We start from the raw sequence: 13367 nt of genomic DNA on the forward strand, positions 1-13367 counted from the left end.
TAATTAAATGGGTTTCTTTTGTCTCCATATTTCACATGACATGATCATGTATGGCAGGAATATTAAACTTTTTTAAAAAAAAATTAACAATATTTTTAAAATCATAAACATTGAGGTGATAAAATTTGGATGATTGGCTGGGATTTTAAGAGCTTCAAAAAGTATAAACAAGTACAAAATATAGAAAACTTTAATCCGGAGAATTAAAAATAATTAAACCATGGTTGATAGTTCTTTTATTTATGCTTTCTCTTACTTTTTAGATTTGGGTATTAATTCTTTTGTTGAATTATTTACTTTGAAGATGAGTCTTATCTTATGTATGTACGTATCTCTATAAGAAAAAAATTATTTATTTGTGATCAGTTATTTTTTGTTAATATGATTATTTCATATCAAAATGAGTTTATTTTTATTATAAATAACTCATTATAAATACTTATTTTTCTTATAGTATGTTACCATCTTACTGTTATTGGGCTTATTATGGAATGACTCTCTTCTTACTATTAATTGACTTAATAATAATTCTTAACCCCATGGTATTATTCTGACATTTGCAATGACATTCTTCAATTCAAAATATTTTTTTCCTTTAGTATTCATCATATTTATAGAGAAGGGAACGCTTTGGCCGACAACCTTACTTCTTTTGGCTCTATGGGTAATACTGTTGGTTTCTTCTCTCTTTTTGAATTACCTAAACACATGATTGGTCTTTTTTCTATCGATCATGCAGGTGTATCCCTTCCTTTCTATATTAAATTTTTAGTCTTGTCTGATTGCAATAATTTTACTGTAGACATATATTTTTATAAGAGTTTAATTTTGAAATTTTCTGTAACCCCCTTACTCCCTAGGGTAAGACCTCTAGCGGGGGCGGGGGGTGGGCTGACCCCACCGGGCCCCCTAAGCAATTTCAACCCCACCCCCTGTACCGGGACGGGGTTGGAAACCCTCCCCCCGTATGGTGCGGGGGTGGGTCCACCCCGTCCCACCCTGCACCATGCGGGTAACACTCTTACTTACTCTTATTTGTATAAGATATTCTTCCGCTATAAGTGAGAATTATCAATAATATTGGAGTACCGTTTTATTCTTTAAAAAAGTACATTAAATTAAACCATGGTCCAAGCAAAATCTAGGACCATCGATTGTATAATACCTTATATTTAATATGAGGTGGCGTAGTGAATGTGATCTCACGTTATCTAAAAGGGTTGAGTTTTTACAATCAATTTTTACAAACTGATTGTACTAGTTTTCGTTAGGTATATATATTTTTGTAGGAGTCTGATTTTGAGATTTTCTATAACTCCCTTGCTCCTTTTTATATAAGAAATTCATCTATCACAAGTGAGAGTCATCAATAAAATTAGTATATTCATCCTATTCCTTAAAAAACTAAATTAAACCATGGTCCAAGCAAAATCCGGGACCATTGCTTGTATAATCTCTTATATTTAATATGAGGTGGCGTAGTAAATGCGATCTCACGTTAACTAAAAGAGTCGAATGTTTACAAACTTATTGAATCAAGTTAATTAAACTCTAAGAGGAATCCAAAGCAAACTCTTAAATGACTTAACATAATGACATTGCAATTTGAAATCAAGCCATCCATTATTATAAGAGACAATGGGAGACTCAACATTCCCCAAATCGTCGAGATTATGAATAAACTAATAATTATCATGACCCAAGTTAATTATCAAATTAAATCAAGGGTTCTCGTTTAACAATCATTGATAATTGATCTCAACCCACGCTTTTATTGACCCACTCGATCGATGAGTTAATGACTCTTACCAGATCATACCGAAACCCTTAAAAGTCTTTTAAAAGCTCTTTACCAAATCCAATAGGTGGTTGGAAGTGCTCTCAGAGACACTACGTACTTTCATTATTATTCTATTCAGTCTGCAATAAAAAGTAAAGAAGAGGTAGTTACTTGTTAGGTTAGCCACCTAAGACTGTAAAAGACGCAACAAATCTACTCGAAAGATAGATACAGCTTCACACCCTTTAGTAGACAGTCCTCCTTTGATCACGGGCTCGAAGAAATTAAATTCATTCACTTGATCACGTCTAATTGATTTGAAACAGTGAGTCCATAAATCTAACACTTTTAACTTAAAATTATGCTGCAACTACTATTTCTGAATGCAGGCCAGAGATTGAGTTATAGGCATGCAGGGTAAAAGGATGGCATGGGATGAGAGAAGATGCTGAGTAGTACGTGGGTTCCTGAGGACATTTACAGGCTTGCTTGCTTTCTTTCTGTCTGCTAAAGAATTTTGTGGCTCTGGAAATTCAGACTGTGAAGGGACAGCCTTCAAAATCAGATTAGCCAATTAGATTAATTAGATGTTATTGGTTATTGCTTTATCTCGAAAGCTGTTTGCACATTGTGTGGTCAACTTAGTGCAATCCAATTAGGAAGATTTTGATGTTTGCTTAAAGTCATAACAAGATATCATTAGGCATATGATGCCCGGCCACTTTAAACAACATACCATTTCACATGGGGGTAGAGAGAGAGAGAGAGAGAGAGAGAGAGACAGAGAGAGAGAGAGATTTGAGTATATTTAGCTGTGGTCCATTGCCGTAGTACTCCAACTGGCTGGTGAGGAGGGTTACAGTGGTTTCACTGCTACCGCTAGTGCTAGCAGAGTGTTGGGTTTGGAGTTTATAGACAAAGCTAGCATCTTCCATAAATTTGTTGGGGTAAAATATTCTTAATCGCGGCCAGGATTACATTGCAATGGTGGAGACCGACACGGCAATTTTTGTCATTTCTCACGTCCTTCCTTTCCCTTCCTTTTCAAGACTGTCATTTCAAATATATTATAATTACTACTGTTTTCAAAAATTTCAAACTCTTTAATTTGGAGCGATCTTGGCTAATAATATCATTTTTGTTGGGTCTGTGCATTAATATTATTACTGATATCTTTCAGAATTCAAAACCTTACCCTTGAGACACACCTTTCATTTTCGCTTTAATGTGATCATGATATCTGGGGACTTTTCCTTCCATGCCAAAAAGCTAGCATGCATTAATCTAGAAGACTCCTCGATCAAGGTATAAACTTTACTTTACACACCAGCTAACTAAACATGCGGCCTTAAAAGTAGATGTTGTCGTTGAAAAGAAAAATAGTTTACAAGATTTTCCTATGAAAATTTAGACGTGGAAGTAAAAGTGCCCCACGAGTATAATCATCATCAATGTGATTACTGCACGTAATTAGTCATTTTCATTCTGATCAACACAAGTATAAGTCTCTATCAAACTCATGAAAACGGGTCAGAGTTGCCAATTAGAATTTACCACCCGCAGGCAAAAGTGTGTAGGAATTAGCATTGTCAAGTGATCTGTTTGTCAACAACGGATGTGATTTTTCCATTTGACTTTTAGTTGCAGAGAATCAAAATCCAGAAATATGGCCAGGGCAGTGAATCCTCAGGAACAGTGAAAGGTGAGAGGAAACAGAAACAGAAAAGCAAGAAAGATCAGATACGGTCCCAGCATCTGTAAGTGGTCAGATAAATAAATAAAAGAACGATGTGCACATTGACGGTGAAGATCACAACTTAAAGGGAAGATGGAAATATGTTTGGCTCTATTCAAACGAGAAGTTGGTTATTGGCCGTTAAAGCTAATTTCTAAAGAGAATACATGATCTCTTTACTGAACCCAGATAATGACCATTGATCTATCTCTCTCTCTCTTTGCATATCTTTGTTTCGTGGCCTTTTTTAAGGGGCACACTTGTTAAGGAAGAAACAAAATGACCTATTAGGAAACCAACCCCACATTGAATCGATGTGATGAAGGTTCTTTCAGAATCTAATTCCCTCGTCTTTTTGGGTGTATGATTTGCTTTTGAGTTTCCTCGTCTACTTGTGCTCCGTTTCTTTCTTTCTTCTGGGTTTAACTGAGGCTGCATAGAAGAATCTGTCCCAGATGATAAATTCAAAAAACAATAAAATCTTTTTATATGAGAAGCCAAATGGGTTTTGAATGAATAAGGAAAAGCCAAACCGAGTGCATGTGCAGCTGCTACTCTTGCGCTGTTCAGGGACTGCAGATCGCTTTCCACTGAGACGTACATCCAGAAACCCTATCCTTTTTTTTCCTTTTAACATTTCTCTTTAATTTGTTCAAAAATTAATCTATTTTTCGAAAACTAATAAATATCTTTGTCAGAGTAAGACAAACATGGCCTTAAATTTTCTCTCTAATATTCTGCACCGCCAGTCTTATTGGTAGAGCTGACGCCAAAACCGCCCTGCACCGCTGGTCAAGCTATAAATTACAAATTAATGTACGTGCACTACTAGCTAGGAGGTTGATAATTCATTTATAAATTAGAAAAGAAAAAGAAAAAAGAAAAAAGAAATCTTCTGCTTGCCTTTCATTTTTTTTTATTAATTTGTTCATTTACAACTTGCGAGACTGGTGTAAGCGTGGAATATCATCATCTTCCTTATCTTGTTTAATTTTAATGTTTGTGTATATATATATATATATATATAAATATCCTGCATCTACTATTCTTGTCCCAAAAATTTTATATATAATCATTTTTACGTATTTTTTATGCATTATACTAATGTGATTGACTGGAACAATTTTTTTAAATAAAAAATATCTATTTTAGTCAATCAAATAAGTGGAGTATACAAAGAATATATAAAAATGATTGTATATAACATAACTCTGCTTACCCAACTTTACTTGGTTCAAATTACTTTTGATGAACTCAGTAGTTCAGTTCACATAATCTGAACAAAAGGATGGAATATGATCGATGACAAGAGATGAACTTAAAAAATCTCGATTTCAAGCATCCTTGAGGGGCTGCATCGTGTATTTAAATTCTGCGCGCAGAATCAACTAATTCTGTTAAGTGACAAACAAATAGGGCATTGGAAATAAAAATAACAGCAGGGTGCATGTATGTATAAATTATGTTAAAGCAGTAGCAGATAGATAGATAGTCCAAGTCCAAGTCAATTTAAAACACATGCATGCATGCACGCATGCTTATACGAAGTTGCAAGCAAATTCCAACTTAGTGGCTTTAGAGTCATGATTTTGTTTGTTCTGACCATCTGACCGTTGATTAATAAGAGGATTGGAAACACAAATGGCGAGAATCGCGGCCGGATCAAATTCTCTCTCAATCAATTTGAGAATCCAGGTTATCGTTTTCCATGAAGATCTTATCTTCTTCATTAATAATTATGATTAATTTAGCATAAAAATTAGCTTACAAGGGAAAAACATGATGATGATTAAGATCATGCAAACCAGCTAAATACAGCTAATTAGGATTATGATCGTACGTACAGGTGTCAGCATGATCTCAGATTCTCACGTGGCCTTGGCTTTTTTTTTTTATATTAAGAGAAATACTTTAGTCTGAATTACACAAAAACAATTTTATAAATTGATGTAATTTGATGTGATTCGTTAAATTATAAAATTATTTTTATTGTAAAATAAATTTAACAGATCAGAGTTACGTCGATTTGTAGAATTTTTTGTACTACCTTTTTATTAATTATTATCATTTACTATTAATTGACGTATGACTCTTTATTTTCAATGGTTTTTTTTTTTTATAATCTTTTTTGAACAAAAAATAAAGGGTTTTAAAGTCGTAGTCAGCTTAACAAGGTAGCCGAGAATGTCGTCACCCACGTTCTGCAAGACTGCAACCTCCGCTTTCTTTTCTATGAAACTCATTTTCAAGAGATAGGGAAGGAAAAAAAAAAAAAAAAAAAAAAAGGAAGGAAATTAGAAAGAAAGAGTCATGTGCAGTGAATGAACGTGTTTAGTTACGTATGGACCGTCCGTGGTACTGATAGAAGCGGGGCCCATATGTGCATTGTGCAGAGCAGAGAGGAGGAGGGGTGAGGTGAGGCTGGCTTTGGAGCCGTGCATGCAGACGTAAAGGACATTAGGCTAAGGTCATCTTCTCCCTCAAAGCCCAACCAAACAAGAGAAAAACGTCCTTAATTCCATCCCCTTCTTCCCTTTCCTGTCAACCGAACGCGAGGTAAGAAGAAAGGAAGAATCTTATGAAACGTTTGGATACGAGTTGACGTGGGATGAAATGAGTTATAATAATTTATAAGATGAAATGAGATGAGATGAAATGAAATCATTTTTATATCCGAATGGATCCATTGGATTGCATATAAGGATTGCATATAGAAGAAACTATTTAGACGATTAGAGGGATTGCATATACCTCTGAGATAATTACAGCTAATTTAAAAGTATTATAGTTGCAGATTTAATCAAGCAACCACTGTCAATAAATTTGCATATTTAAATCAATAAATTAAAATAATACGAGCTAGCTTTTCAGTTGGGTGAATTGAATTCAAAAGATAAATTATTTTAAGTGCTCGACAACAACTTAAAAATCAATTATATAATAAAGTTCAAAGAAAAATAATATTTGAATTCTTAATATAGATTTAGAAGTAATAATTGGTTAAAGGCACGAGAAAGCTCCGGATTTTCCTCTTTCCATAAGATTAAGAAATGATAATAAAAGAAATTATGGTCTCTCTCTCTCTCTCTTTCGAAAAATCACGCCCATGGTTGTTTATATAGGTAAGACATCAATCAAATTAAATTTTGTATTAACATTTGAGATTTTGCAAGCCAAAGTCTACCTTTTATCTTGTAAATCAATCTTGCAACTTCAACTTGAGTCAATTTCTTGCGTGATATCTCATTTTTGGTTTGCTCGAGCCAATCGTGTAGCGAATTTTTGTTCAAGCTAGCGTCTAGCAAACTTATTGTATGATTAGATTTTGCACTTTTCTAACTGATATGGAATTACTTAGGTTTTGTTTGGATACAAGAAGTGTTTCATTTAATATCATTTTATATCATGTTATAATTATAATTTTTTTAAATTTTTATATAAAATATGATAAATAATTTAATTTTTTTAAATTTTAAAATAATAATAATATTAAAAAATAATATTAATTACATATAGCCTAGCTAGTAGCTATTTAAATTTGAAAAAGATCACTAGATATAGCTGAGTCTAATAAATACACTAGCAACTTGAAAAAAAAAAACAAAAAAGGGAAAAGGGCAATTGCGGCAAATGGGTGTGGGGTGGAAGTTTATTAGCCACCAGAAACAGAGGAAAAAAGGCAATGCAGTTTATTAAAAGCCACCATACCCTACCCATAGGGATTGTAGCAACAGCCAGCAGGGAATTTCCTTCCCACTGGACAAAACTACAAAAGCACGCGGTTTCGATTGTAGCAGTAAATTTCAATGTTGCAAAAACTGCCTTAATCCCAGCGGTTTGTGGTCCCACAAGTCTCAAAATGTTAGTTACTCTATGGTTGTGTGGTAGTCGCGAACTTTGGTACTCCCAAGTCCTCCCCAAAATTTCTATATATAGGCCCTCTCCCTCCTACATTTTCTTCACTCAACTGCCTCGGATTTCATTTCCCCTCACAGCTCTTCCTTTTCTGAAGATTCACTCCCCACGTAAATCATCTTGCCTTCCTCCTCCTCTCACATTTCGCTTCTAGTTTTCACATCTGCTAAAACACACAACACACGGAATGTTGCGATTGTAGTAAGTTGTTGAAGATGGGTGGTCCAGTAAGTGCTAAATGTTTTCACTTTTTTTATTTGCTTGCAGGATAATGTCTCTCACTGGGTTTTTCCTGGTGGGTTTTCTTGCATTGGTCTCGTCTGTTCATGGGTACGATGGAGGGTGGACCGATGCTCATGCCACCTTCTATGGAGGGGGTGATGCTTCTGGGACAATGGGTATGCACCATGTGCCAAATGGAGGGCATTTTTTTTTTTTTTTTTTCACTTTCTTTGTGAGTCTCCTACTTAAAGATGGACCATTTAAGTGATGTTTTTATGTTGCGCAGGTGGAGCTTGTGGGTATGGAAACCTGTATAGCCAAGGTTATGGCACAAACACTGCAGCTCTGAGCACAGCTCTGTTCAACAATGGCTTGAGCTGTGGGTCTTGCTATGAGATCAAGTGTGTGAATGATCCCAAATGGTGCCTGCCTGGCTCCATTTTGGTTACAGCCACCAACTTCTGCCCACCAAACAATGCCCTTCCCAATAATGCAGGAGGTTGGTGCAACCCTCCCCAGCAGCACTTCGATCTTTCTCAGCCAGTCTTCCAGCACATTGCCCAATACAGAGCCGGAATTGTGCCTGTGTCTTTCAGAAGGTACGCGTAGTGAAACTTTTTAGTTGAAACCTTAGTTTTGCAAGAAGGTGACAGGTTTCTTTTGGTTATTTGATTTTCCACATTTAAAGAAGACAGTTCTTCTAATCACTACCTAGGACTTCTACTTTCAACAATCAAATTCCTTTTTTCACGGTCAAGGTTCTGTCTTTCCTTGATTTGGAGAGGATTAGACCCTTAATAATGTGATCTCAGATAAAGAGTGTTTCAGACATTAAAGGAGCAATCTTTCACGACATTTTAGACATCAAAACATCATTCAATTGACATTTCAACTTTATTATCGACAGGCTTTACCCCATAGTTCATAAAACCGTAAAAGCTTTTTTTTTTTTTTTTTTTTTTTCTCCTAGTTAGAAGTGTAAGTCCATCTTGCAATTTTTGATGCCTAATATTTCCTTCATTGGTTTTGGAAACTCTCTCTATTAAAGTGTTTTAATTCGTATCAGAGGGATTGATAAAATGCTAAACAACATTTGCTTTGATGTGTGGTTTCTGCAGGGTGCCCTGTAGGAGGAGTGGAGGCATAAGGTTCACCATCAATGGCCACTCCTACTTCAACCTAGTCCTGATCACAAACGTCGGTGGTGCCGGAGACGTCCATTCGGTGTCCATAAAAGGGTCGAGAACTGAGTGGCAGGCAATGTCAAGGAACTGGGGACAGAACTGGCAGAGCAACTCTTATCTCAATGGCCAAAGCCTCTCCTTCAAGGTCACCACCAGTGACGGCCGCACTGTTGTCTCCTACAACGTGGCTCCTGCTGGTTGGTCCTTCGGTCAGACCTACAGCGGTGCTCAATTCCGTTAGGTCACATATCCCATGTGCCTCTGCCTTGGCTTTCCTCTCCATTTTATCCATACTTTTGCTAGGATTGTGATATCTTTATATTTTAATATATATATTTTATATATATCGAAAGCACCGAATATATATAATATCATATATAGATATATATATAAACAAGGGGGGTATTAGATTTAGTATACTTTGTGTATTGGGGAAGGGGTCAGTCTTTTGACTTCTTGGGGTGTGAAATGAGAAGGGCTTATTTTAAAATGGCTCTTCATCATTATAATGGTGGGTTATATTGTATTGTTGTAGGGTACCCTATATTATCTGGGACCCTCTTCTTCCGAGTCTTTTTTTTTTTTTTTTTCTTTTTTGAACTTCTGTTGTGAAAGCAGAAGTTGGCAGAGGTGGACTCTTACCACCCGCCACTAGTATTTGAATACTTTTTTGAAATATTTTAGGGATTAATTTTTGCCCTCTTTTGTTAAGGTCATTGAAATCGGCTTGAGCTGACTCTGTGTCCTTGGTTAGTGTGTTTTGAGCCTTATTGGGAGATTATTTAAGTGTATATTTCCAAGTTTCCAGTAGTAATGAGAAACGGTGCTCATTTATAAAAATTCTCTATTTCTCAGTTCTTTATTTCTTTTATGCATAAATTATTAAGGTTATGCTGCTCATCATTCTACACGATATATCATACATTTTTTTATTTTTTTTATTTTATTCCTATTAAATTAATTGAGTTGTTGTATTTATTAACTGTATACTACACATACTTATAATAAAAAAAATTAAATTAAATTTTGAGTTCAAAAATCCATACAACATAAAGAAGTCCGGACCTTTTTTTAACCCAGCTGCCTATATGAAAATTATAATTATTGGGATAAACACATCAGTTTTAATTTAAAATTTCATTTAAAATCCAAGAAACAATAATTATCATCAATATTACAATACTAGTGTGACTATTTTTCCTTTGAAATTGCATATTTAAGTGGGAAATCGTCCACGTAGCCTAAAACCTATGAACACCTTACTTTTCAAACCCCCCAACAAGCGGTGCATATCCAAGCCCATTCCAAACAAAGAAAAAGATAAAATATTCAAGCCCGTACAAGAGAATAATATATATATATATATAATAAAAAAAAAATTATCCCTGCTGTATCCAGAACTTGGCGTCATTTAAGGCGTGCTTGGTTGTTAAAATTAACTCATTTCAATTTCAGATTAAATTCATTTCAATCTATTTTATATATTTAAATGCATATTTTAATCTATTTAAATTTAAACAGATCTTAATAGAACTCATTTACGTATAACTTAAATCCTCAGTTCACCTGTATCCATCCCATGGCAGCCTTAAATTTTCATGCTTCTCTTTGTCCGGCTATTCAAGCCCGTTCTTCAAGCCTTTGAAAATGATGCTGACCCAAAAATCGTAGACTGCTTCTTCATTTGAAAAATCCAAACTCGATATCCACCATATTCGGCTTTTCTTTCTTTTCTGGATGTATTTCGGCTTTCCTTTCATCCGATATACGGCACTATTTCGATCCCATCCAAATATATGTCCATCTAAAGCGCCAAACCCAAAAATCCACCATTAATGGAGATGATTAAACTCTAAACCCAAATCTCACCCATTGAAGTGTTCCAGAAGATGGATTAAGGCAGTTATAGAGAGGACATTTCATAAGATGGAGAAAAGCTTGAATTATGAATTTATGAGATTTGTCGATACTTTGAGCATGCCAGTAAATGTAGAAAAAGCCCCATAAAATTTGTAGCACACCCCCAAATACTTGCTGTAATTCTTCTAGTAACAGACTCATTCGAGAGCAACCTCTAGATAAGATAAAGATGAGAGATGGAAAAAGAAAATATCTTTTGATTAAGGATTTTGCATGCCATTACATGCACTACATATACTAGTCAAACATTTACTAACTAACGGGCCAAAGCCCAACACACTCAAACATCAATTATAACAAAATGTCAAACACAGCCAATTTTACAAACAAACCAAACAGAAAGCAAGTAAATGAACAATGGGCCTACAAATAACCAACGGGGCTGAGCCCAAACCTCTAGCCTTTTATTATTCAAAAACAAAGTCCACAATGACTCCATCCCATTCTTGTAAAGGTACATGATTGTGACAAATTCTACCATTTCAAAGCACCTTGCCCACAAGGTGCGGTTATGCTTTAACCTTTCTTTTGAAACTGAGGTAAGCTTCTTGCCTTCAAATTCTTTGAATTGTTCACCAGTATATTTGTCGTTGGCCTCTACCATATGGAGAAACTCATACCCCTTCTTCATTTCCTCTGCAATCTTCTTACTTTTTCCGTAAGGTAATAACTGTCGCTCTGGCTTGCCTTCATCTTGGTCACATAATCTTTCAAAATTGTCGTCTCTGGTACTGTCTGTGGCAAGCTGAACTGAGAACCTTGTTGAGATTTGTTGGTCACAAACCTAAGTATGCAACCAAACTTCCCATATTCATTTGCAAACCACTTGAGCAAAGATAACTTCTCCCGAACCTCCAGTTCAGCCGAGTTGATAAAATCTCGAGTGTTGCCTTGATTCGCCTCTTGTTTCTTGCCCAAGTGTTTTATAAAAATCTCACCAGTTGTGCTATTTTTGAAAATGTACCTATTTATATTCATATTTTCCCAAGCAATAAGTCATTCTACAACAATTGAAAAACTAAGAACAATGACAAATTTGGAGCCCAATGTTCTAGTGATGTGGGCTTGGTCTCCTAGCAGTACAGCAAGTATGGCTATTACCAAAGCAAGCCATCTTAAGTTCTCTGGTATAGACACAAAAAACTCAACAATCTCAAGTAAATGATTCTCGGATATATATGCAACATGCTCCTTATATGTAAGAATCTCAGCTATGTAAACCTTAATAATGAAAGCAATCTTGACTGATAACTGTGGAAAGTGTCCAAGATCAGAAAATACGGTTTCCGAACCTATTATGCACAAAGGAATTCCACCCTGGAACATCCGACCTGTGCCTTGAGTTTTCCTTAAAAATTGATACATGTTACATGAAAAAAAAAAAAACTAATAGACCCTATGGAATATGGGATATATACCAATGCCACTAATGCACCAAGGCCATGTCAACACTAAAGGAGCAAACAAGTCTAACAGTATGATGTGATGCCATTTAGATAACCATGGCAAGCTTTGTCTTCATCCAGGGACTTGTTTTGCACCTCGGCATCAAATTTCCTTCCTCTGATCACATGTTGTCGTATGTTTCTTTTGATCACAAATTTCAACAAATAGTCGCATGCATCATTGGTAGCCCTCTTTATCAAAAGCTTAGTATCACTAGGGGCTGACAACCTAGTGAGAGGAAGTTTCATTTCAAGCCCTACAAGTTCCAGGAACTTAAAACCATCCATATTTGGCATATTCACGTCGCTAATAAGCAAGTCGAATTTGTTTCTGTTCTCCCTCGACATTTTTAGTGCCATAACAACCTGATTGGTTATTGTAACTTGACCAATAATATTTCTCAATATGGCCTTAGTGAAGAAGCTTACACTCCAACCCACTGGGGGGTTTTTTTTATGATCATGTTGACCCAAGGCAACTTTACCACCCTAAAATTCTTAGCAAGGGGGCAAGTATTGATAGTATCAATATATTTGACAGACAAATTTAGTGACATATACGGACAAGGAGATACAACATAGCACCTGGCATTGAAAAGGAGATATGCCCTCTTCCTCTATCAAAGGCTTAAAAACACGTTTAGTTAGCAAATCATCAAGCAATTGAGGGGCAATGTTCTTATCCCCTAAAACTTGCAAACCCTTGAGTATTCGCCCTCCACCATAGATTACAAGCAAAGTATAAAGGACTTCATATACCTCAAACATACCTTTGATTGTATACTGAGCACTGAAATCTTGACAAAAACTAGATGTACACCACCTCTATGGGGGCCACCTCTGTCACTCCTCAGACCACCCCTTCCACAAAAGTAGCCACTCCCACCACCTCTACTACCACCTTTGAATCCACTACAACCACCTTTAGATGCAGCTTATGGTTGTCCGGTGAGGAGTTGGTCGGTGTTGAACTACGCCATTATGGCCTTGAGGACCCCATGGTCGGTTGACAGAGAGACCTTCTCGTCATGATCACGCCCTAAGGTTTGGAGGATCTTGGGCTGTTTCGTGACCTCGGGGCAGGAGAGGACTCGAAGGTTCAGGTTGACCATCTAGAGGTCCTTGGTGCTAGAGATAGGCGAGAAGGTGTGGTGGGACTTGGTTCA

At 36.0% G+C, this 13367-nt stretch overlaps 1 protein-coding gene across 1 annotated transcript; it reads left to right on the forward strand.

Annotated features, from left to right (window-relative positions):
• Nucleotides 1-7387: 7387 nt before the first annotated feature.
• LOC121254690 (expansin-A10-like) lies at nt 7388-9690 on the forward strand. The gene is made up of 4 exons (XM_041154817.1): nt 7388-7540; nt 7698-7828; nt 7939-8251; nt 8771-9690. The coding sequence occupies exons 2-4, from the start codon at nt 7702-7704 to the stop codon at nt 9075-9077; spliced, it is 747 nt and encodes a 248-aa protein (XP_041010751.1). The 5' UTR covers nt 7388-7540; nt 7698-7701; the 3' UTR covers nt 9078-9690.
• The last annotated feature ends 3677 nt before the right edge of the window (nt 9691-13367 follow it).

The sequence above is a fragment of the Juglans microcarpa x Juglans regia genome, chromosome 3D (genome assembly GCF_004785595.1).
Source record: "Juglans microcarpa x Juglans regia isolate MS1-56 chromosome 3D, Jm3101_v1.0, whole genome shotgun sequence".
NCBI classification, from domain to species: domain Eukaryota; kingdom Viridiplantae; phylum Streptophyta; class Magnoliopsida; order Fagales; family Juglandaceae; genus Juglans; species Juglans microcarpa x Juglans regia.

Excerpts from the sequence above, each read along its gene's own strand:
- LOC121254690 (XM_041154817.1), top strand. The coding sequence starts at position 7,702 with ATGTCTCTCACTGGGTTTTTCCTGGTGGGTTTTCTTGCATTGGTCTCG. Across the intron at positions 7,829-7,938 it reads TGATGCTTCTGGGACAATGG|GTGGAGCTTGTGGGTATGGA; the intron begins GTATGCACCATG and ends TATGTTGCGCAG. Across the intron at positions 8,252-8,770 it reads GTGCCTGTGTCTTTCAGAAG|GGTGCCCTGTAGGAGGAGTG; the intron begins GTACGCGTAGTG and ends TGGTTTCTGCAG.